General features: G+C 42.9%; 1 protein-coding gene across 5 annotated transcripts in view; it reads left to right on the top strand.

The window, feature by feature from the left end:
- Positions 1-22,243, top strand: part of SLC4A1 (solute carrier family 4 member 1 (Diego blood group)) — an 83,433-nt gene that overhangs the window by 22,026 nt on the left and 39,164 nt on the right. For 3 of the 5 annotated variants that reach the window (XM_083147413.1, XM_083147411.1, XM_083147412.1), the window contains 4 exons: positions 7,498-7,581; positions 10,679-10,760; positions 12,173-12,224; positions 13,715-13,812. In XM_083147413.1, the coding sequence (XP_083003539.1) occupies positions 7,564-7,581; positions 10,679-10,760; positions 12,173-12,224; positions 13,715-13,812 (250 nt within the window). In that variant the 5' untranslated portion in view covers positions 7,498-7,563. Of the gene's footprint in view, positions 1-2,164; positions 2,315-7,497; positions 7,582-10,678; positions 10,761-12,172; positions 12,225-13,714; positions 13,813-22,243 lie in introns of those variants that run through there. The other 2 variants (XM_083147410.1, XM_083147414.1) reach the window with 2 other exon arrangements.

Here is a 22,243-nt window from a genome sequence, read left to right as displayed (position 1 = left end):
CACACACACACACACACACACTGCTTCTCCAGTAACTGATCAGATTGGCTCACACAGAATCTGATTCGGATGCAGTTTAGCGTGAAGCAGCAGTGGCCTGATTTACTTTTTTCTCGCTAATGTGACATTCCATTCAGCTAATGCCAGATTGCATCCATCTTTAATCAGGAAATTGCGCTCCCACTGATTGTATGCTAACTGCCACAACCACCATCATTAGTATCAGCAGCTCCATGCTAGGTGAAAGAGGTCTGTCAGAACCAGGCTTCCCATCTCCATGCATTTCACTCATTACATACCTATGCCACTCCCTTCCATGATACTAGCACACATGTTGCTGCCTAATTGCCTCCCAATATATAATCCCAGTTCATGCAGAGGGAGATATGACAGTGCCTTCAAAATCAGAATTGATTGAAAACCCGCTTGTGTACATGCAATGTGTGGTAATACCGCAACAGAAGTAACATCCGACTCAGAATAAGATCCAAGGCTGCAGATGGCTGGTGGCTGCTTCCATAATACAGTATTGGCGAATAAAGTGCCATTTTGGGAGTGAATTAGAGTATTGTCTGGCATGAACACACTGGAACCAGGACTGGAACACTACTAACGGTAGCAGTCTAGTCCGTTTTGTGTACAAATCTTTTTTAGTGTTGTGCACATATCTCACTTGCAACTGTGATTGGGTAAAATTGAATGTGAGAGGGACAAACACTCACAGGACAAGTTGGGTGTGGGCGTGTAGCCAGACTTGGAGCCTACATTGATTTATATATATATATATATATATATATATATATATGAAGATATCTGCCTGATTCCCCATTCCCCCTCCACCAGGTATAGGGATTTTACAAGTGTGTGCTGATATATTGGTAACCGCTATTTGAATAAGCATACAGATATGCGTTTTGCGGTCACTTAGATGCATACAGGTATACACGCAGTGTAAATGTAATTGTGCATGACTCGCTGCACGTCTGATTCTGCCCCTGATTTTGCAGCTGTAGCCCTTAGGTGTCATAATTCTTGGGAGCCATATATGAAGCCACAGACAGACTCCATGATGCTCAGAGCTGCCCAGTGACTAATCCAGTCCTGTTTATTTATAAAATAGATATAGTCCAAAGTATGGTAGGGCCGAGTAGGTCACACACATACACACACACACACACACACACACACACACACACTCTATACTTTCAGACTCACTCTAACAGAAGAGCCCAGCCAGGGAAAGAATACATTTAAATTAACATGTAGTACACAGGAACCCATTAACCTTTGAAGTGTAGATTTTGGCAGAATATGGAAGATCTTTGTCTTGTCTTATTAACCCCTCCAGTAAAATTTTTGTTGAGAACTTAGGCAACAGAGATGCTATATACTATATAGATACTATATAATTATGCCATATGATATTTATGTATAACATACTTGTGAGACTATAAAAAGGGTCTGAGACCTGCACCACTCTAGAGGGTCCCTGTATGTGATGCACTGACAGAACATGCACACAGGTGATCACAGACAATGCACACATCAATAATTCATGGACTATTTTAGTAGAAACAGATCCTAAATGTTCAGGGTTCAGCTCTGTTTCATTGCAAGGTCTGTGAGGATGAGGATGGTGTGTACACAAGGCACAGGAAGATGTAGGAAATGGGGACTGAAAACTGTTCAGAATATAGATAAAGTAGAGATAAGACATCTATAATTGAATCTAGTTGTGGAGTGATACATGTTTAAGGCAGCAATATACAATAAGGCAGTAATATAGGCTGTAAATGCACTTATTTATATATTCATGAGGAAAGCACAGCACTTGTTTTATTAACATACATAGAAAGGCTATTTATTTATACATTTATTTAGAGGCTGGGGAGATGGGATTAAGGTGAAATGAATTAAATTGGGAAGGTGCATGCATTATACATATTGTATAACAAATTGCGTTGATCATTTTTATTAGTACGTTTCCAGCCACCAGACCAACTCTCTATGGTTAACATTCTCTCCTCCACATTATACACTTCCCTAAATTATACATTTTAGGGATGACCTCTTAAATAAGGTGTTGGACAAGAAATGGTAAGCTGCATGCATTATGGGAATAATTTGGACAGGAGGAGGTACAGAGAGGTGGAGGTTTGAGGGAGCTGTGTGTAAAGAAAGATAAGGTTCTTTTGGCAAAGGGAGGAGGCTAAGTGACTTTGGTGACTCAGGGTTTTGGAAGTAACAGTTGGTCCCAGGAGAGCAAGACCCTAAGCGAGACAGGGACCATAACAAAGACTCGTTGGTCATCCAGGTAGGTTCCATTGGGGAAATGGGCCACCAAGAAATAAGGGAGAGGAAATTACACAATTTATTTAGCATAATACATAATTTATTGCAGTGGATAACTGGGACAAATTGTGCACCAATAATTTCAACTTTGGCAGTGAAAATCTAATTTCTAGTTTCAGATCTGTTTATAGAAACAGCATATTAATGAATACAAATAGATAATGCTTGCCATTTTCAATTATGTTTTAATAAGGACGGGTAACGACATTTCTATTCATGTTGCTCTAGAATGTATTAATGATTGTATTTATGGATGAAGAATTTAGTCTGAGCTCTAAAGATTGTTTCTCTCTTGAAAGGTTTTTGTTTTAGCTGTATAGATGTTTTATATCTGGTATGAAGATTTCCGTGTACAGTAAATTGTTGTTATTATTATCATATGTCCTGAAAAGTTATACATTATAGTTTTGTTGTTAATGGACTCTCCTAATTATACTTGACAAATGATAGTAAGCTTCTAGTCTGGATGGCAAAACCAGATTTAAAAATAAAAGATTAGCTGGATAAAAAAAAAGTTAGATTGAAAATTAAAGAAAGGGATTTGTCATTCTATGCAGACTCTGAATGGTGATGAATGATTCAGTGTATTTAAATTTACTGTAGACTGATCTGCTTTGCATCAAAAAAAGTAATATTGAACTAGGTAAATACAAATAACTAATTTGTGTCCATTAAATTGATCAGATATTCCTTTGAGCTATACTTAGTTGCATTAAAATGTAAAGTAGCATGACTACTGGCATGTTACTAAAATATCTTTCTAACAAAGATTTTATATCATAACACAATAGAAATTATGGTACTTATATGTTAGTTGGGCGCCCACTAATCTATATTCTTAGTTTTACGCGTGCGCTCGCCACACTATATAAAATCAACTCCATGCCGACATGGATAGTGGGGGTATGAGCATACTAATTATAGTGGGTGCCCAACTAACATATAAGTACCGAAATTATACCTAAAAAAATAAGTGACAGGGTGATAAATTGCCGCTCTAATTCAAAAAATGCAAACGTTGTACATTGGCCACCTTTATCCACACCCAAATGTTTGGTCCATGCTAATCATGCACAGTCATTGCTAGGCTGCGCAAGTTCTGTGGTAGGGTGATAATAGTAAGAATTTTAGTTCTTAATAGAAATTATACAAAATGACCTGCTGTTAAAAAAATATCTGCTTTAGAAATCTCAAAAAGCACTTGTTCACATGCAATATAACAATGTGTTCTACAATGAATTGAAGTGGTTTTGCCACTGTGTGGTGCTGTGCCTTCATATTCATTGGATAATACTGTATTTCATTTTACAGAGAACAACTCTTGGCACATTGGCACATTTAAAAATTGTTATACAGCTAATGGCGACCACACATACATCTGCTAGACCCAGTCGTTAATGGATTCTGGTCCAGTTTGTTCACATGTTCAGAGTTAAATTGCACAGGTCTACTGTATTTGATTGTTTATAAAGCCAATTGATGAGAGCACATGCTTATTCTGATTGTGGTCATCCGCTGACAGAGCTGGTCTCTGGGTGTAGGTCCTTTAGTAGAATGCCTTAAGGGCAAGGCACTTTTTCTCCAGTGGGGGAGTCCCACAGCAGCCTGGCCCCACGTCACATAGCACACATTGACAGGAACAGTCACCAGCTGGAATGACCTCTCAACAGTGGAGTAATGCTGGGTACACACCAGGACGACTAGGGCTCGATCCCCTCAATCTAGATCCAATTCCAACCAATTGGATGTAGATTGTGTGCTGATTGGGCCCTTTTCTGTCCTGTGTGGACCGATACCGATCCGATGCGCGGTCCCGCGGGTCGGTCGGTCGTTATTGAGATCCTACCTGCTGCAGGTAGGATCTCAATGACGACCATACAGCCGGGTGCGGGTCGCCATCGGATCGGACCCGCTCACGGTGCACATCGTGAGCGGGTCGTGCCCCCCCGCGTCACCGTGAGCGGGTCAGACGAGCCACTTACGACCCGCGCACGATGTGCATCGTGAGCGGGTCGTCCTGGTGTGTACCCTACATTACAGTCAGTGTTTTTTATTTTCAGCATTGCAACAATGTAAAAAAAAAAAAGCAAACTCCTAAGGAGTCTATGTATCTCCTTGTATGGAGATAAAGTACCAGCCAATTATCTACCAACTGCCATGTTACAGACTGTGTTTGAAAAAGGACAGTTAGGAGCTGGTGGGCTGGTAATTTGGTGGTTATTCTGGTTAATTCGCAAGGCTACAAATTTACAGCTTGCGAGTCCACCAGAGGACATCCCCCCTCACACGCTGCATACGTTCGCATGGGCTGTGAATGGATATTTAACATTTACATCGATTTGCAGGCTGTGGGGGAACACCCACATCATTCGATGGTCGTACGACCATCGAATGATGTGGAAGGTCCAGGCATGTCTAAGGTTACTCTTAAGTAACCTAAAGCTGGCCATACATCAGAAAGATCGATCTTAAGATCGATTGCGCTCATGATTGTGTACAATTTCCCTTGAAATCCCCGGCAGTCCTTGGTGGTTTTTGGACACACAATCTACACACAATCCATCTTACAATCAGTCATACAATCCATCTGCTGTATGATTGTGTATGCAAGATGTGCACACAATCTGCATACAATCCATCATACAATCAGTCATACAATCCATCTGATGATTGTATGATTTGTGTACACAAGATGTGCACACAATCTGCATACAATCCATCATACAATCAGTCATACAATCCATCTGATGATTGTATGATTTGTGTACACAAGATGTGCACACAATCTGCATACAATCCATCTTACAATCAATTGAGATTGTATGATTGGGTACAATATCTTTCTGATGTATGGCCACCTTTAGATATGCGTGGACATTCAGCAGGAAGTGGGCAGCCAGCTGAGATCCGGTGATGTCAGCTGCCCGCCCTCGGAACCCACGTCATGGGCCGATTACCATGGGAGCGCGCATCATTTCCATGGGAAGGTCCACGAGAAACATTGGGCTTTCCCATGGGCGCAACTATCCGCTGCCGCCCCCCCGCCCACAGTCTTGGGTCTGTACACCCGGCGTATGCACATTCACAGAAATGCGCCTGTGCATGCGCATACGCCCAACATTGGTTCCCCGTACGAATGTTCGGTGGGTGTGAATGGACCAGAATAAGGTCCTTTATCTCCATCCTCTTTATCTCCACCCAAGGCTTAGTAAATAGCCCCCTGAGTAAATAGGCCCCTGAGAAAGGTGGAGACATAGGGGGTTATTTTGGTTCACTCCTTCTGGCAAATTCTTAGATGGACAAAACCATGTTCACTGCAGGTGGGTTAGATGTTACTTGTGCAGAGAGAGTTAGATTTGGGTGGGCTTTTACTTAAAAGTGAGATCTATATTGCAGTGTAAAAATAAAGTTCCAGTATTTTCCCTGAATAGAAACAAAATAATTCACCCAAATCTAATTCTCTCTGCACATTTTACATCAGCCCCACCTGCAGTGCACATGGTTTTGTCCATCTAAAAAGGAATTTGACAAAAGGAGTGAACCAGAATAAGGCCCATAGACCTAAGCCACACTTATTATTGGATGTGTAAAGCTAAGTACAGTACAGCATGTTATTTTTCATACATGCTCAGAATGCAGTCACGTAGTTGATGACGGTAGATGAAGCGGATGGTGGAGATTATTTTAAACATTTCTAGGGTTGGGTGTGGTGGGGATTCCCTTTCATAGTAGGGAGTTCCCTGTAACTGCAAGTTCTTATCAGACAAAACAGAGGGTGGTCTGGGTAAGAGAGATCCAGTGGCAAATATTCAGTTGCTATTGGTAAAGTACTAACTCCAATTCCAAAGCAGTGTTGTTATTGTCTCTGTGTGTTGTATCACTCCTCAAGAAAATATAAGACAGACACACACAGTGGAAATTAATGCTACATGTATAGTGTAATCAAGACTTGCAGTTATCACATTCTGGGCCAGATGGATCAAACATCACAAAGTGATAATGTGGAGAGTAATAAACAACCAGCCAATCAGCTCCTACCTATAATTTTTCAAACCCAACCTGTAGCATGGCAAGTAGGAGCTGATTGGCTGGATGTTTATCACTCTCCATTTAACACTTGTTATAGCTGGCCCTCTGTTTGAATATAGCTGAATATTCACTCTCTGATTTATTTACTTTCATCATGTCTTTAAAATCTTAAGTGACATCAAATGGCTGCTAATCTTGTATACTCCGCTCTCTAAGTTATGAACTCTGAAAAAAAAAAAGCAGGGGATTCACATACACTTTTGGAGCTGCCCTTGACCCTTTTGGTGCCCTAGGCAAGATTTTGTCTGGTGTCCCCCTCCCAATAGACGTGCACAAGAAAAAGGGCCATGTCATTGCAGAAGAGGTATGAAGGGCTTACCTCGTCAGGATGTGCCCCCTGTCCCCTATTGTATAGTGCTTTCCATCACAGACACAGGCTAACCACCCTTGTGTGTCTCCAGCACACACCAGTCCCAGCTCCAGAATGTTTTCAAAATACTGCACACTAATGGTTGGTACACACTACGCGATGTGTATCCAATGCAACATCACAAGGGAGATGGGGAGCTGGCATTGACACTCATATATAGTGTACACACTTGCCAATGCCAGCAGCATTCAGCCACTTGCCCTTGCTTTTGATGTCCACCTTCATACTACATGTACTGATGGGTATACAAACTAGACAATATTAATATATTGGATTCATCAAGTGAAAATATTATCTACCCAGCATAATACTGTATATATTATATGACTGAATCCCTGCAGACTCCGTCCCCAGCCCTAAGTGTCTCTCCAGCCACCACACTTATCTTTTGGGTGCCATCAATAAGTGTCTTCTGCTCTGCCTGCCTCCGTGCTCCTGCGTGTTGTCATTACATTGTGAATGCTGCATCACAGTGCGCACAAAAAAATAACCTTTACACACTGGCTACCGCTGGTGCAGTAAAGATACAGTGGCTGCAATATCGCTGCTGCCCCAAATTAGAATTTAGATGTCCAGCCTGCCCAGATGCCCCACAAGCTTTTTCTTGTACTGCTTATGCCTATGGCTGTCTCTGCACAATAGCTTAAGTGTATTCTAAGACAGCTAATTCTATTTCAACTCTGCAGGTTTGAGTCGTCGTGTCCATTGGCTGGACACTTGAAAAATCGCAGAAATAACCGGCTGAAAACAAAATGACATCTAACGAATCTGTAAGTAAAACTAGTCCTTGGCTAAAATGGACTTTTTATAGGTGAGATTCTTCCTTCACTGTTCACTATTTAAAAGTGTTGCAACACAGATAAACTGATACAAATGTGACAGACAGTAGTAAATCTGTCCTAGAGCAATCTAAAGGTGCGTACACCCTATGCGATATTACAAATGATATTGCTTATTTTGGGCCATATGAGTATTATCTTTTGTAATATCTAATGCGATCGCTCAATATCGTTAAAGATGCTTGCTCGGTAACGACCCCTCCTGTCATCTTTACATGCAGCTCAATTTGACTATATCGTCATCGACTGCATATTTAATCAGGGAACAATATCATTCAGTGTGTATGCACACTATCTCATTTGCCTGAAAGTTCAAGACAAAAGGGTTGATGATATCACGTAGCATATGCAACTTAAGACAAGTCTTTCAACACAAAGCAATAGAAGATAGGTAGGTAGGAGTCCCTCAGGACGTTTCTAGAAGAATTATTGTAAAATGTAAGTCATAGTATTAGTAAATCATACAGTGTATAATAAATGCCGGTAGTATTAAGCCACCCCAAAGCTTTATCCTGTATAGAGCATGTTGGCAAATATATATTACTTAGTATAATAAGATCTACATTGTCTAGGTAGACAATGTAGACAATGTAGATTGACCCCATATGGTCAATATGCATTAGGGGGGTTATTCTGATTCACTCGGAAAGGCACAATCACTCTTTAATTAACAAAACCATATGCACTGCAGGTGGGGCTGATGTAACATGTGCAGAGAGAGTTAGATTTGGCTGGGGGTGTACTTCAAACTGATATCTAGAGTGCAGTGTAAAAATAAAGCAGCCAGTATTTACCCTGCACAGAAGCAATAAAACACCCAAATCTAACTCTCTCTGCACATGTTACATCAGCCCCACCTGCAGTGCACATGGTTTTGTCCATTAGAGAGTGATTGTGCCTTTCAGAGTGAGTCAGAATAACCCCCAAGGTCCACAAAGTCAACAGGTAAAGGGTAGACAGTGGGAAAGGTCACCATGGGCAAAAGGTCCTCTTGACCATGGTCAACAACTTTTTTTGGTTATCATTTTGTATGTTTCATCATATGTGACCATAGTCAGTACCCTCATGGATGGCATCACTCATCATGCTTAGGGCAAGTTGGCTCATTACCCTACAGCTGTGCTTGCTGCAGGTTACTATTCCCGCAGTAGTTCACTTGAATAACAGACATTGGGAAAACATGTAAAAAAAAGAAAATTTGTGTCAAACATTTGAACCTTTCAACCTAATGCATGTCGCCAATCATCAGAATATCCCTCTTCCCATAACCCTAGGACAGTGCCAGCCACAAAACTGCCAGTGGGCAATGTGTGAATTATCGGTACTTGTTTCCTATCTGGGCGCCCAGGTTTTCTACGTACGGCACCGTAATGAAATCGGATCGCATCGCATCGTACACATACACGATATTGAACGATGCGATGCGATGCGATGCGATCCGATTCGATTTCCCATAGGAAACAATGTGAAATGGCTCAATTTAGCCAAATTCTCATAGGAACAATAGTAAATGGGCCAAAAACACCCCTGAACATTGAAATGTCCCCCCAAAAGTAGTTTACGCCACCCCGCCATCAACGTGAACCCGAAGCGTGGCGAGCGCAGCGAGCCCGCGAGGGGCGGCGGTACGCGTCCTCCGACCTTTTCATGCCCTACTATCCACGTCGGCGTGGAGTGAGAATAGAATAGTGTGGCGAGCGCAGCGAGCCACCGAGCCCGAAGCGTGGCGAGCGCAGCGAGCCCCGCGAGGGGACGCGGATACCTTCACAGTTATACGCGTCCCCTCGCGGGCGACGCGGACACCTGGGAAGCCCGCGAAGGGACGCGTTTACCTGTGAAGGTATCCGCGTCCCCTCGCGGGGCTCGCTGCGCTCGCCACGCTTCGGGCTCGGTGGCTCGCTGCGTTCGCCACACTATTCTATTCTCACTCCACGCCGACGTGGATAGTAGGGCATGAAAAGGTCGGAGGACGCGTACCGCCGCCCCTCGCGGGCTCGCTGCGCTCGCCACGCTTCGGGTTCACGTTGATGGCGGGGTGGCGTCAACTACTTTTGGGGGGACATTTCAATGTTCAGGGGTGTTTTTGGCCCATTTACTATTGTTCCTATGATAATTTGGCTAAATTGAGCCATTTAACATTGTTTCCTATGGGAAATCGAATCGGATCGCATCGCATCGCATCGCATCGTTCAATATCGTGTATGTGTACGATGCGATGCGATCCGATTTCTCTACGGAGAATAGCATGGTGCGCAATTAACTTAGTGGGCGCCCAGATAGGAAACAAGTACCGAATTATCTTATCTAAGCAATGCATTTTGTAGAGCTTATCAGCAAACATGTCTGCCACCGGCTGCCTGCTTAAGTGTCATTTTTTTTACAGTTTTTGACATTTTCAAATGTTTCTTTAAACACCAAAATATTGCTGCTTACATTTTTAGCACAAAGAACAAGACTACCTTTGTTTACCATGGACGTTATGATGTATGGCCAGCTTTAGATTAAGGTTTACAATTACAGTACCCTCATTCCTAGCACAGCTCTGTTCTCACATTACCAACTTCTAAAATTGCATGAAAAATGTCTTACAGTCCTTGGTGTCAGTCAATCACTAAAATGTGAATTCTATTGAAGATGGGGTGTTGCCCATAGCATCCAATCAGTATCTACTTTTTATTTATTAAACACCTTCTAGAAGATAATAGGTAGAATCTGGTTGGTTGCCCATTTCTACATCACATCTTCAATAGAACTCTCATTTTAGTAAATAAATCCCTTGGTGTTGCACCCACAAATGTCTTAATCTCAATCCGCATATAGCGATCCTCCAGACTTTCATCAATCACACCTGCCAGCACTTTAAATTATAATGGATGAATATTTAGGGGGACCAAAACTCACCCGGCAGATCCTGGGCTATCCAGCTGCTGGTTGAGTTGGTGGGGTATCACATGCGATACCTTCCACTAATGGATGGGGGCCTGAATTATTCTAACTCACCCAATGACTTTTTTTCTTTTATTTAAAGCTCAACTATGATAAGGATTTGGAAGGAGCCCTAGATATTGGAAGTTTTGGAGACCCAGAGACAACCATAGGTAGCGATGAACGTAAGTAACAGAGCTTTTTGTTATCACAATGTTACCTTATAAAATTACAAAAAAAAAACGTTTTACTGTTGATGGATTTCTTTTAAAATGGTGCTCCACTAGACCAGCAAAGGCCAAATGTTGGCTATCTCTGATCTAATAGGTTCATACACATACATCCAGAGCTTTCTTCTGTGATACAAGAGATATACATATACACTAGGGTGACCAACTCATCCCTTTAATCCGGGACACATATTAATTACACAGGTTCTGTGGCTGGCTTTCACCTGGTTTTAAACTGCCACAGAACCTGTGTAATTAATATGTGTCCCGGATTAGGGATGAGTTGGTCACCCTAATACACACACACACACACACATATATATATGTATGTATATATATATATATATATATATATGCATACATATATCAAACATTGGACAGAGGTAAAAAAACAACCAATCAGCCGATGTAATTTTTCAAACACAGCCTGTAAAATGGCAGTTATAAACTGATTGGTTGGTGGTTTCTCTCTCTCTCTGGGCCACATGTACTAAGCTTGAAAAGTGATAAAATGGAAAGTAACAAACTAGCAGCCAATCAGCTCCTAACTACAATGTCACAAGTGTTTGAAAAATGAAGGGGGAAAAAAAGAAGAAAAAAAAAGAGACTAGTACTGGTGCACTCTCTGGATTCTGTTTCTGGACTCCAATGAAAAATGTTCATTAAAAATTAACTTTTATTATAATTCCAATATAATTCCCATTGAATTGGGTAAAATCAAAAAGAGGTGCAAAAGTGTTGCACCTCTTTTTGAAAGATATATTTATTTTATTTTCTATTAGTAATACATTAAGGATTACACCCTATTCAAGGGGAATTTTATGGGAAGTATGATAAATAAATAGCATTCTCTGCAATGGACGCGTGAGCGTGTTAGACCCTTGTGCGTCCACATCCACTGGCCCACTCTTCACCAGCAGTCACCAGATACTGAAATCTGGTGAGCCCCACCCAAGTACAAACCCCACCCAAATCTAACTCTCTCTGCACATGTTGCATCTGCCCTCCCCCTGCAGCACACATGGTTTTGGCCATTAGAGAGAGAATTTGCTTTTGCGAGTGAACCAGAATCATGCCCTTGGGCCCATGTATGCTGATGCTCTAGTGCTAGATTATAGCAAAATGTATATCACTGTGAATCTGAAGCCAATGTGCTAAGACGCCTGTGCAGGGGAGGCGAGTAAGGCAGAGTTCACATGTGCCGCACTTGTGACTGACGTATTCTGAGCTCGTCAGCCTACTTCTCAGATTGGTGTTAACACTTTATATTGTTTGAAAGCATAAATAGATTAAAATGGAAGAGGCAAATTTGTTGTTGGTTTTGCACATCAGGACATAATATGGAATGTAGTCTTTACTTTGTGTAGGCCAGAGCCATCAGGTGGAGAAGAGGAGGTCCAAACTGTATAAATTTATTAGGTGAGTTTTTGGCCCTGAGTACAGTGACTCCCTTTAATGAAATAATGACTGATTGCTCTTCTTACCACATCTCACTAGTTTGGAAACTAAAGTTGCCTGCCCTGCAACCATGTCTCCTTAGTCTGCTTACCAGCTCTTCTTTCTATTCTGGAAACCATGCCTGACTGGCCCTTCTATCATGACCACTGAGTCTGAAAACAATGTATCTCTGATCAAGGGCGGGATGCACTAATATCCGCCGCCCTAATCCACGTCACATTGCAGTCTACCACATCGATACTAATCGCATATGCACTAACATCCGCCGCCCAAATCCACGCAACACATCGCAGTCTACTGCACATATGCGATTAGTAATGTAGTAGTACAGCTCTTGCGATATGAGCTGTCCTTTGCGATGCTGCTCCGTCCCTGGACTTCTGGGTCTGAGAGTCGCACAGTGATGGCCCCACTGCGGGTATACCTCCCAACAGTCCCGATTTTATCGGGACAGTCCCGATTGTCAGGGCCTGTTCCGATGTCCCACCCGCGGGCGGCAGTGTCCCGCGGTGTGGGGGGGCTGTTGGGAGTCCCCCCTGTCAGCTGCTAAGCAGCGGGGAATAAACGCTGTGCGCATGCGCACAGCGTCTATTCCCGCAGCCAGGGGACTGGGGGCATGGCTAGAGGCTCACAGAGCCTCTGGGTCATGCCCCCATAGCGGCAAAATTGGGGCGTGGCCTCGCGGTAGAGCCGCGAGTATAGGCCACGCCCCCGAAAATTTCGCCACGCCTCCGGCGCGCAGGAGCATCGTCCCGCGTGCAGACCTTCTAAAGTTGGGAGGTATGGGCGGGGCATGCTGGGAGGAATCTGTGACAATCCCTCACACAGCGCTGCAGAGAGAAACCCATAGGCTTCTATAGAATATCACCAGCAAAAGCTGCCAATTCCCCCCGCAGCTCTGCCCCGGCGGAGGGGCTTTAGAGCATACAAAACTGTGGTAAAAACCCAGATAAGAGGGTTTTTACCGCATTTTCCATTTAGAGCATCCCACCGCAAATCACTTGGAGCCAAATTGATGTAGATGGTCAAATTGGTACAGATTTGAGATCTGTGTGGGCAGCTTTCAACTTCAGCACATCATAAGGTCATTTCTGTTTTGTGTGGTTTTATTTTGAAAAGTGAAATAGTGTGACCCCATTATCACATAATTAGAAAATTGTTGCTTTGTTAGTAAGGAATGTTGGCTTAGATATATGATTCTCGTTTGTGATGATGGGGATTAATACCCCACAAACGTTTTCATATGCTAGTTTTCTTTTAGATAATGGGGGTGGAGGCTATGAAAAGTATAGAATTGATCAATATTAGTCATTTAGTATTTATTATAAGGTTTGGAAGCATTGCGGTAAAATCCTGCCTTTACTTTAAATGGGAAAGTTAGATTTTCGAATCTTTAAAAAAAAAAATGATACTACAATCTTCCGCTCTCCTCCTGCGAGTCTGTTTTTCAGACAATCAACATATTGGGGGATCCACGGTTCATATAATCTGGAAAGGAGGAGGCAGATGGAAGACAAAGGGCAGGCAGGACGATACCGCGAGAACAGAAGTAGGTGGCTACAGACATTATGTCATATTTCCATGGCACAAGTGGCTTTCCACAAACAAATGATTCTGGAAATTGTATTTTAGCAGTTGGGGAACCCCAAAACTATTTAGTGACCACAAACAAACTAGGAACAAATTTTGTTCAAATTTTGAGAGCAGCAGGAGGGCAGATGTGCAGGAGGCGAGCAGGGGGCATTCACATGCAAACACCCTGCGTTTCCTGGGTGCACCAGGAAAATGCTGGGTGTCCCCATGCTAAAGTCTTAGTGCTAGGTGGCTGACGACACCGGATGTCAGCTGTCCATCCTGTTCTCAGAGCAGTGCGCCACTAATCTAAGGCACCAGCGAATGACTTGGATTAGCAAGCACTTTAGAAATCATTCAACGATTGGCGACCATCGAATGATTTCAGGCCTGCATGCAAGCCTGCGAATGGATGTTTATGTAAAAAATCAATTTGCAGGCCTGCGGGGACATTCGGCATCCCACGGGTGGTAGGCATTCGCACACCTGGCAGGTGGCTTTAGTTGGCTCGCAATGCGGCAAAATACCTCTGCTTTGCAAGTCAACCAGAGGAAGGGCCAATATACCAATACTTAATTAACCTGCTATATGTTAAAATATGTTTTTATTGCCTGAATATTTTTTTTTGTGTTAGATCAGTGGTTCTCATCCTCGGTCCTCAGGACCCCCACACAATGCATGTTTTCCAAATCTCCACACAGAATCACAGGTGAAATAATTAACTCCACCTGCAGGGGTGGATTGGAAGCGAAATCCACCCCTGCAGGTGACAATATCGAAAGCAGCCCAGATAATGCTACCGCTCCACGCAGGTTCCATCCACACTTCAGCTGCTTCCGACCGATGTCACCGAATAGCGACCAGCGGCCGCATCCTGGTCACAAAGAAGGGCAGCACAGCCCAAATCAAATATGGCCTCCTCAGGATGACACCAGCACCGGCCCTGGTAGAACGGTCAGTGGCCCAGCCAGGGGGAAATCTGCACCGGCCCACCAGGATATGGCCCGGTTTCCTGGTGGGACAATCCGCCCCTGTCCACCTGTGATCTTTTAAAATGTGTCAGTGAATTATGAGTGCACCTGCTGGATGACCTGGAAAACATGCACTGTTGGGGGGTCCTGTGGACCGAGGTTGAGAACCACTGTCTTAGATATCATAAGTGTAGAGTTGAATAGTTTACCTTGGGAGAGACACCTGCAAGGCTACATTTGGGCACACACCTATACAATCATGAACCCATTCACACAATATTGAGAGAATGGCTGTTTATTGTATATGAGTGTGCAGTACCTCTGTTGGAACTTTAACGGATAAATTGCTTATAACCAGTGGTGGTTCCAGAAATGGGGCTGCAGCACAGTTAAAAATTTAAATAGAGGAGGAAAAGAAACTGCCAGTGAGTCAGTTTGAAATGGCAGTTGGTCTGACTATTCAAATTTTGCACTGCGCTGCAATCCACACTGCTTATAATGCTTCTGCAATAGCAGGGACCAAGAGGTCACATATCATGAGCTGTTTAGGATTTGTCATGCCAACCTCCTGATGCCATAGAAGCTGTACAATTCACATCAGTATTGTATATGTGTGTGTGGGATACGGTCATTAGGTCTACAACAACTTGGTCGACACCACTAGGTCGACATGTAGCAAGGTCGACATGGGTTAAGGTCGACATGACATTAGGTTGACACAAGCATTAGGTCGACATGAGCTAGGTCGAGAGTCAAAAGGTCGACATTGGGTTTTTCCCTGTTTTTTTAGCCGAAATGTGCCGACAGGCGGTATTTCATGCCCTACCATTCACTAGGGCTGGGGTAGCCAACCCTAGTCCTCGAGAGCTACCAACAGTGCATGTTTTGCAGGTCTCCTCACAGAATCACAAGTGAGCTAATTAGCTCCATCTGTGTAACTTTTAAAATGTGTCAGTGATTAATGATTGCAGCTGTGCAGCAGCTAGGTTGTCTGGAAAATGTGCTCTGTTGGTAGCTCTCGAGGGCTAGGGTTGGCTACCACTGCACTAGGGCATGGTGGGAGAATAAAATAGTGCGCCGAGCGTAGCGAGGCACCGTGCCCGAAGTATTGCGAGGGAAGCGAACGATGCGAGAGATGCGGTGCACTTCAAACTGTGTCCATGTCGGCTGTCTCGACATTCGGGTCAAGAAAACAGTGAAAAATCCCATGTCGTCATTTTGACTGTCGACCTAGCCCATGTCGACCTAATGCTTGTGTCAACCTAATGTCATGTTGAGCTAGACCCATGTCAACCTTGCTGCATGTGGACCTAGTGGTGTCGACCTAGTTGTTGTAGACCAAACGATCAGCACCTGTGTGTGTGGGTGTCAGCAGCAGAACAAGGCGGGAACACACTGATTTGCTGATTGGGAGCATTAATCCGATTAGCAGGCTGATTGTATATGTGTGTGGGTACCCATTTGGGTAGACCATTTTCTCCTTTAATTTACAAAGCATTTACAGGCCTGGTACAGACATTATATAGTTGATAGGAAATACAGTTCTGCTGTCATAACTATACTTTGGGACCTATTGATCACTGAGACCCTTTCTTGCCAATAAATCAGATTTTTATAACCTCAAATCTGCATGCCCAGATCTAAGATATTAGTTACATTTACACAAATGCAAATTTTTCCTAAATGAGTGGTATTTACTAATACAGGTTGAGTATCCCGTATCCGAATATCCGTTATCCGAATTATTCCGAAAACCATACATTCCAGAAAGTAAAAAAAAAAATTTTTTTTGCTAAAAACTCACTGGGGACATCTGTAACAGAACTACTGAGGGAATGATTTGTAACTGGCACTATATATGTACAAGAAAATGATTGCTTGGCATTCAAATTCAATATCTGAAAAAGTACACAAATTTTGTTTCATGTTTTGAAACCTTGTTTTTTGAACAAATAAAATATATTTGTGTGCATTTCATGTGCTTGATGTGTTTATACAGCATAAATGCAAGATACTTCAAAATACATCCTTGAAATATTAAAATATTCCGAAATACGGAATAATCGGTACTTCTTGACTTTCACGGCGCCACTCTAGATAGGACAGATAGGATACTAGATAGGATACGATTTGTATGCGATTTGACATAAGATATCGTATAAGATATAGGATAGGACAGATAGGATACTAGATAGGATACGATTTGTATGCGATTTGACATAAGATATCGCATAAGATATAGGATAAGATTTACTATCCATTTCATTACCCCACTATCCACTAGGGCGTGGAGTTGATTATATATAGTGTGGCGAGCGCAGCGAGCCACCGAGCCCGAAGCGTGGCGAGCGGACACGGATGTTGTTTCAAAGCAAGTCCCCAATATCGCATGCCATTTGCATGCAATTCCATAAAATACATTCCGTGTCCCCTCGCGGGGCTCGCCACACTATATATAATCAACTCCACGCCCTAGTGGATAGTGGGGTAATGAAATGGATAGTAAATCTTATCCTATATCTTATGCGATATCTTATGTCAAATCGCATACAAATCGTATCCTATCCTATCTGTCCTATCTGTCCTATCTGTCCTATCTGTCCTATCTAGTGGCGCCGTGAAAGTAAAGAAGTACCGAATAATCCGTTATCCAAAATTCTCCTGGTCCCGAGCATTTTGGATACGGGATACTCAACCTGTAATGCATAACATGGTCATCAGCATATAGTACATGTCCCCATTTATGTAATTAGTTCTATCTGATTATACATCACCTGACATCACCATTCAATTACCAGCATTTATCATGAGTTCCCAAAACCAGACCGCTAGTGCAGGCCCTCAGGCCTGGTTTCTGCACCACCTGTGTATTTTATTCAGTTTATCTTTGTCTAGGACAGTGGTTCTCAACCTCAGTCCTCAGGACCCCCACACAGTGCATGTTTTCCATGTCTCCACACAGAATCACAAGTGAAATAATTAGCTCCACCTGTGGATCTTTTAAATGTGTCTGAATAATGAGTGCACCTGTGGGGTGACAAGAAAATGTGAACTGTGTGGGGGTCTTGAGGACAGAGGTGCTATAAAAATGCTGCTGACTTAGTTGTGCTTGTTTAGGGGCATACACACAGGTTTGGGTGCTGCCTTTGTAAAAACACCTTTTGGTGTGAAGGATAGTAAGAGGGGAAAGAAAAAAGAAGAAAGAAGAGAAAAAGAAGAAAAAAAAAAGGAATGAGAGAGTAAAGATGAAAGAAAGAGATTAGAATGGATAGGACTTCCCTGTAGTACTTCCTCCTATTGATTGCTTAAGATATCTCCTTTTCTCTTTCTCTTCTCTTCTTTTCTGATGTTGTTTGTGATTGTACTTCCTCTCCCGTCACAGGATTATATGATATAATAAAAACAAATTTCAAAAAAGCACAATGTGTGAATCTGCTTATTTTTCCGTTTTGTTTTTTATATATATATATCTGGTTCATTTAAGTGCGTCTCACTTGAGGCGTACCTAACTTACAAAATGAATAGAGGGGTGACATATAAAGGTATCTTTACTGCCAGTGTTCATGGAACGTTTTATTTCATACAATTTACAAAACATATGGGGTAAAAAGGATAAAAACATTTCTAGGTAGGAGATAGGTGGTGCCCCTATCTCCTACCAAGAAATATATTTATCCTTTTTACCCCATATGTTTTGTAAATGGTATGAATAAAACTTTCCATGAACACTGGCAGTAAAGAAACCTTTATGTGAGGATTACTACGCTATGCTTACGTGAGTACGGGTACGCCACCTATTTAAAGAAACCATGATATATGTCATCCCTCTACTAATTCTGTAAGTTAGGTACGCCTCAAGTGAGACGCACTTAAACGAACCAGATATATTTAAAAAACAAACGGAAAAGTAAGCAGATTCACACATTGTGCTTTTTTGAAATTTGTTTTATTACATTATATAATCCTGTGATGGGAGAGGAAGTACAATCACACACAACATCAGAAAAGAAGAGGAGAATAGAAAGAGAAAATAAGATATCTCAAGCAATCAATAGGAGGAAGTACTACAGGGAAGTCCTATCCATTCTAATTTCTTTCATCATTCCTCTCTCATTCCTTTTTTTTTTTTTTTTCTTCTTTCTTCTTTTTTCTTTCCCCTCTTAATATCCTTGACACCAAAAGGTGTTTTTACAAAGGCAGCACCCAAACTTTTGTCACTCCAATATTTACATTTGCAACCATTTTCAAATCTCACGGGTGAGATTTATTCATGACATAAGTGAGCAGCTTCCCAGGAGAGCTTGATCTAGTTTCACAAAACCCATTACCAATGCATACACCCAGGTGTTTGCTGTATGCTACTACATGCCAGACAGACTTAAGGTGCCCACACACTAGAACGATTTTTGGGCCGATTGGCCGATTTTTCGAAAAAACGGCCGATATATCGGCCGATATTTACCGATAATCGGTCGAAAATCGGCCGATGCTCGCTCCCGTGGATCTTTTGCTAAATCTTCTGATCTTACATGCTGCACAAAAGATCAGAAGATTTAACAAAAGATCCATAGGAACGCACACGGGATCTTAAGAAAAATCTTTGGTAAAGATGTGCGCTTGCCTGAAATCTTCTGTCCAGATCGGACAAAAGATTTGAAGGCTAATTTATGCGCACATCTTATGATCGCAGATCTTTCTAGTGTGTGGGCACCTTTAAGCTGCGTACACACAGGGCATACTTGCTAGGGTGACCAACTCATCCCTTTAATCCGGGACACATATTAATTACACAGGTTCTGTTGCTGGCTTTCACCTGGTTTTAAACTGCCACACACCTCAAGACTCCATTTCACCTGGGTTAAATCTGCCACAGAACCTGTGTAATTAATATGTGTCCCAGATTAAAGGGATGAGTTGGTCACCCTAATACTTGCCTACCTGACCCTCTCCATGGGGGAGAAAATGCTCTGTTTCAGAGATGGTCGCAGATGAAAATGTCACACTACCGGGAGAAGAGGCAGTGGAAGTCGCTGTTCCTCCAACCAGCGACCATTCAGGGGCTGAAAACGGGAGCGCGCACCCGGCAATTTATCGCTGGTGCACACTCCAATCGCTGCCAATATGGTCGCTCAGCGACCATATTGACAGAAATAAGTGTACTGTGTGTACACAGCTTTAGCTGCAGTCACTGAATTATCTCTATATCTGATTCAGTTAACCCCAGAGTTAATTAAAAAAAAATTAAATGGAAGCATTTGGAACACTTCACACAAGATTACACCTGCCCCAGGAAACAACTCCTGAACAATATACACCTAAAATTAGCATTAATAATTGAAGCCGCACCATTGTAATTGTATTTGCCAATTGGTGCAAATTCAAACTGGTTTCTCAAGTAGCTTCTGAGTGTCCGCACTGTTTTATGCCTTAAAAGACACGAGACAAAACACTCATTGTGAAGAATATTGCTCAGAAATGGCTTTATGATATGGAGTGTGTACATCCTGCATGTTCAGATGAGGTTTGATCTCATTAATGACAATCATGCTGCAGCAGGACGTTCACTCCCCCTCACGTTTCCCCTCCAGCATTGGCAGGTGAGTATGCACCTGCTAATGCACCCCTGCCCACAATATCGGTGTCCACGAGGATCGGCTAGTGTGTATGGGGCTTAACACTAATGTATCCTAATAGTCCAGGTGTTAAGTATATGCATGACACAGCACTGATGGTTACATCAAATTAACTGAGGTACTAATTAAGTCACCTGTGGCTAAAGCTGTGTACACACGGGGGCGATAGGGGCTGAAATTGCTGGAAATATGGTCGCAGGCGACCATATTGCCAGTGATGGGAGTGTGCCCCAGCGATAAATCGCCTGGTGCACGCTCCCGTTTTCAGCCCCTTTCTAATTGCTGGTCACAGGAGCTTGCTTCTGCGACCAGCTGATTACCTCTGCGGCACCGCCGGCAGAGGTTCCCTTTCATCAGCGACCATCTCTGGTCGCTGATGAAAAGGAGAAACTGAACAATATATAGCTCAGCCATATATTGCTAGCAATATATGGCTGAGCAATATATCTCCCCCGTGTGTACGGGGCTTAAGAATGGCTATACTTAGTTATCAACCTCTGGTCTATGCAAAGTGCACATTCAAACTCTTTACACAAAATGACTGAAGCTTTTCGAGAGAGGAGAGAGAAAGAGAGAGAATGATGTCCGCCACTCAGTCCCTCTTTGTAAGAACTAATATCCCTTTTAGACTTGTTTACTGTGTATAATTCCCTAATCTCAGCCCAGACCCTCATCCCGGGGGTATGGGTCATTGGGTCGACCCTATTTAGGTCGACATGCATTGTGTCCACCACTGAAGGTCGACAGGACAAAACCTGGAATAGGTCGACAGGGCTGGAAGTGCGACACAAGCATTAGTTTGACAATGGGAAGTTCGACAGTCAAAAGGTTGACATGAATTTTTCATGTCTTTTTGACCCACATGTTGACATAGTCAACATGGACACCGTCTAAGTATATATTTATATTCGGTACTTATGTAGTATCTGGGCTGCCGATTTTTTGATTGTATGCCTTAAGTTAAGGCATACAATCAGATGCGATGCGATGCGATATCGCATCGCATCGCATACGATGCGATGCGATGCGATGACCCGATTTTTCCATAGGATTCAATGTTAAAATGGACTGAGTCCATTTTAACATGGAATTCAATGGGAAAAAGGGGTCCTTTTCATACCCCTACTATCCAAGTGGGCATGGAGTTGGATATAAACCTGTGGCGAGCGTAGCGAGCCACCGAGCCCGAAGCGTGGCGAGCGAAGCGAGCCCCGCGAGGGGACGGTATTCTGTGTCCCCTCGCGGGGCTCGCTACGCTCGCCACGCTTCGGGCTCGGTGGCTCGCTACGCTCGCCACAGGTTTATATCCAACTCCATGCCCACTTGGATAGTAGGGGTATGAAAAGGACCCCTTTTCCCATTGAATTCCATGTTAAAATGGACTCAGTCCATTTTAACATTGAATCCTATGGAAAAATCGGGTCCATCGCATCGCATCGCATCGCATCGCATCGCATGCGATTTGGTCGGGTGCGATGCGATGCGATGGACCCGATTTCAAAATCGGCAGCCCAGTTACTACATAAGTACCTTATATTCTCCCACCACCCCATAGTGGATGGTAGGCACTAGCCTTGGTAGTGTATGAAATACTGCCTGTCAACGCATGTTGGCTAAAAAAAAAACATGAAAAACTAGCGTCGACCTTCCCATTGTTGACCCAATGCTTGTGTTGCCCTTCCAAACCTATTGACCGTAGCCATATTGACCTATTTTAGGTGTCAACCTTCAGTGGTTGACACAATGCATGTTGACCTAGTGTCCATATGCCCATCCTGGCTAGTTTGCGTTCAGACCTACCAAA

This window comes from Crinia signifera, chromosome 6, assembly GCF_055691185.1.
Source record: "Crinia signifera chromosome 6, ASM5569118v1, whole genome shotgun sequence".
Taxonomy (NCBI): Eukaryota; Metazoa; Chordata; class Amphibia; order Anura; family Myobatrachidae; genus Crinia; species Crinia signifera.
This window is presented reverse-complemented; position numbering and strand designations above follow the sequence as displayed.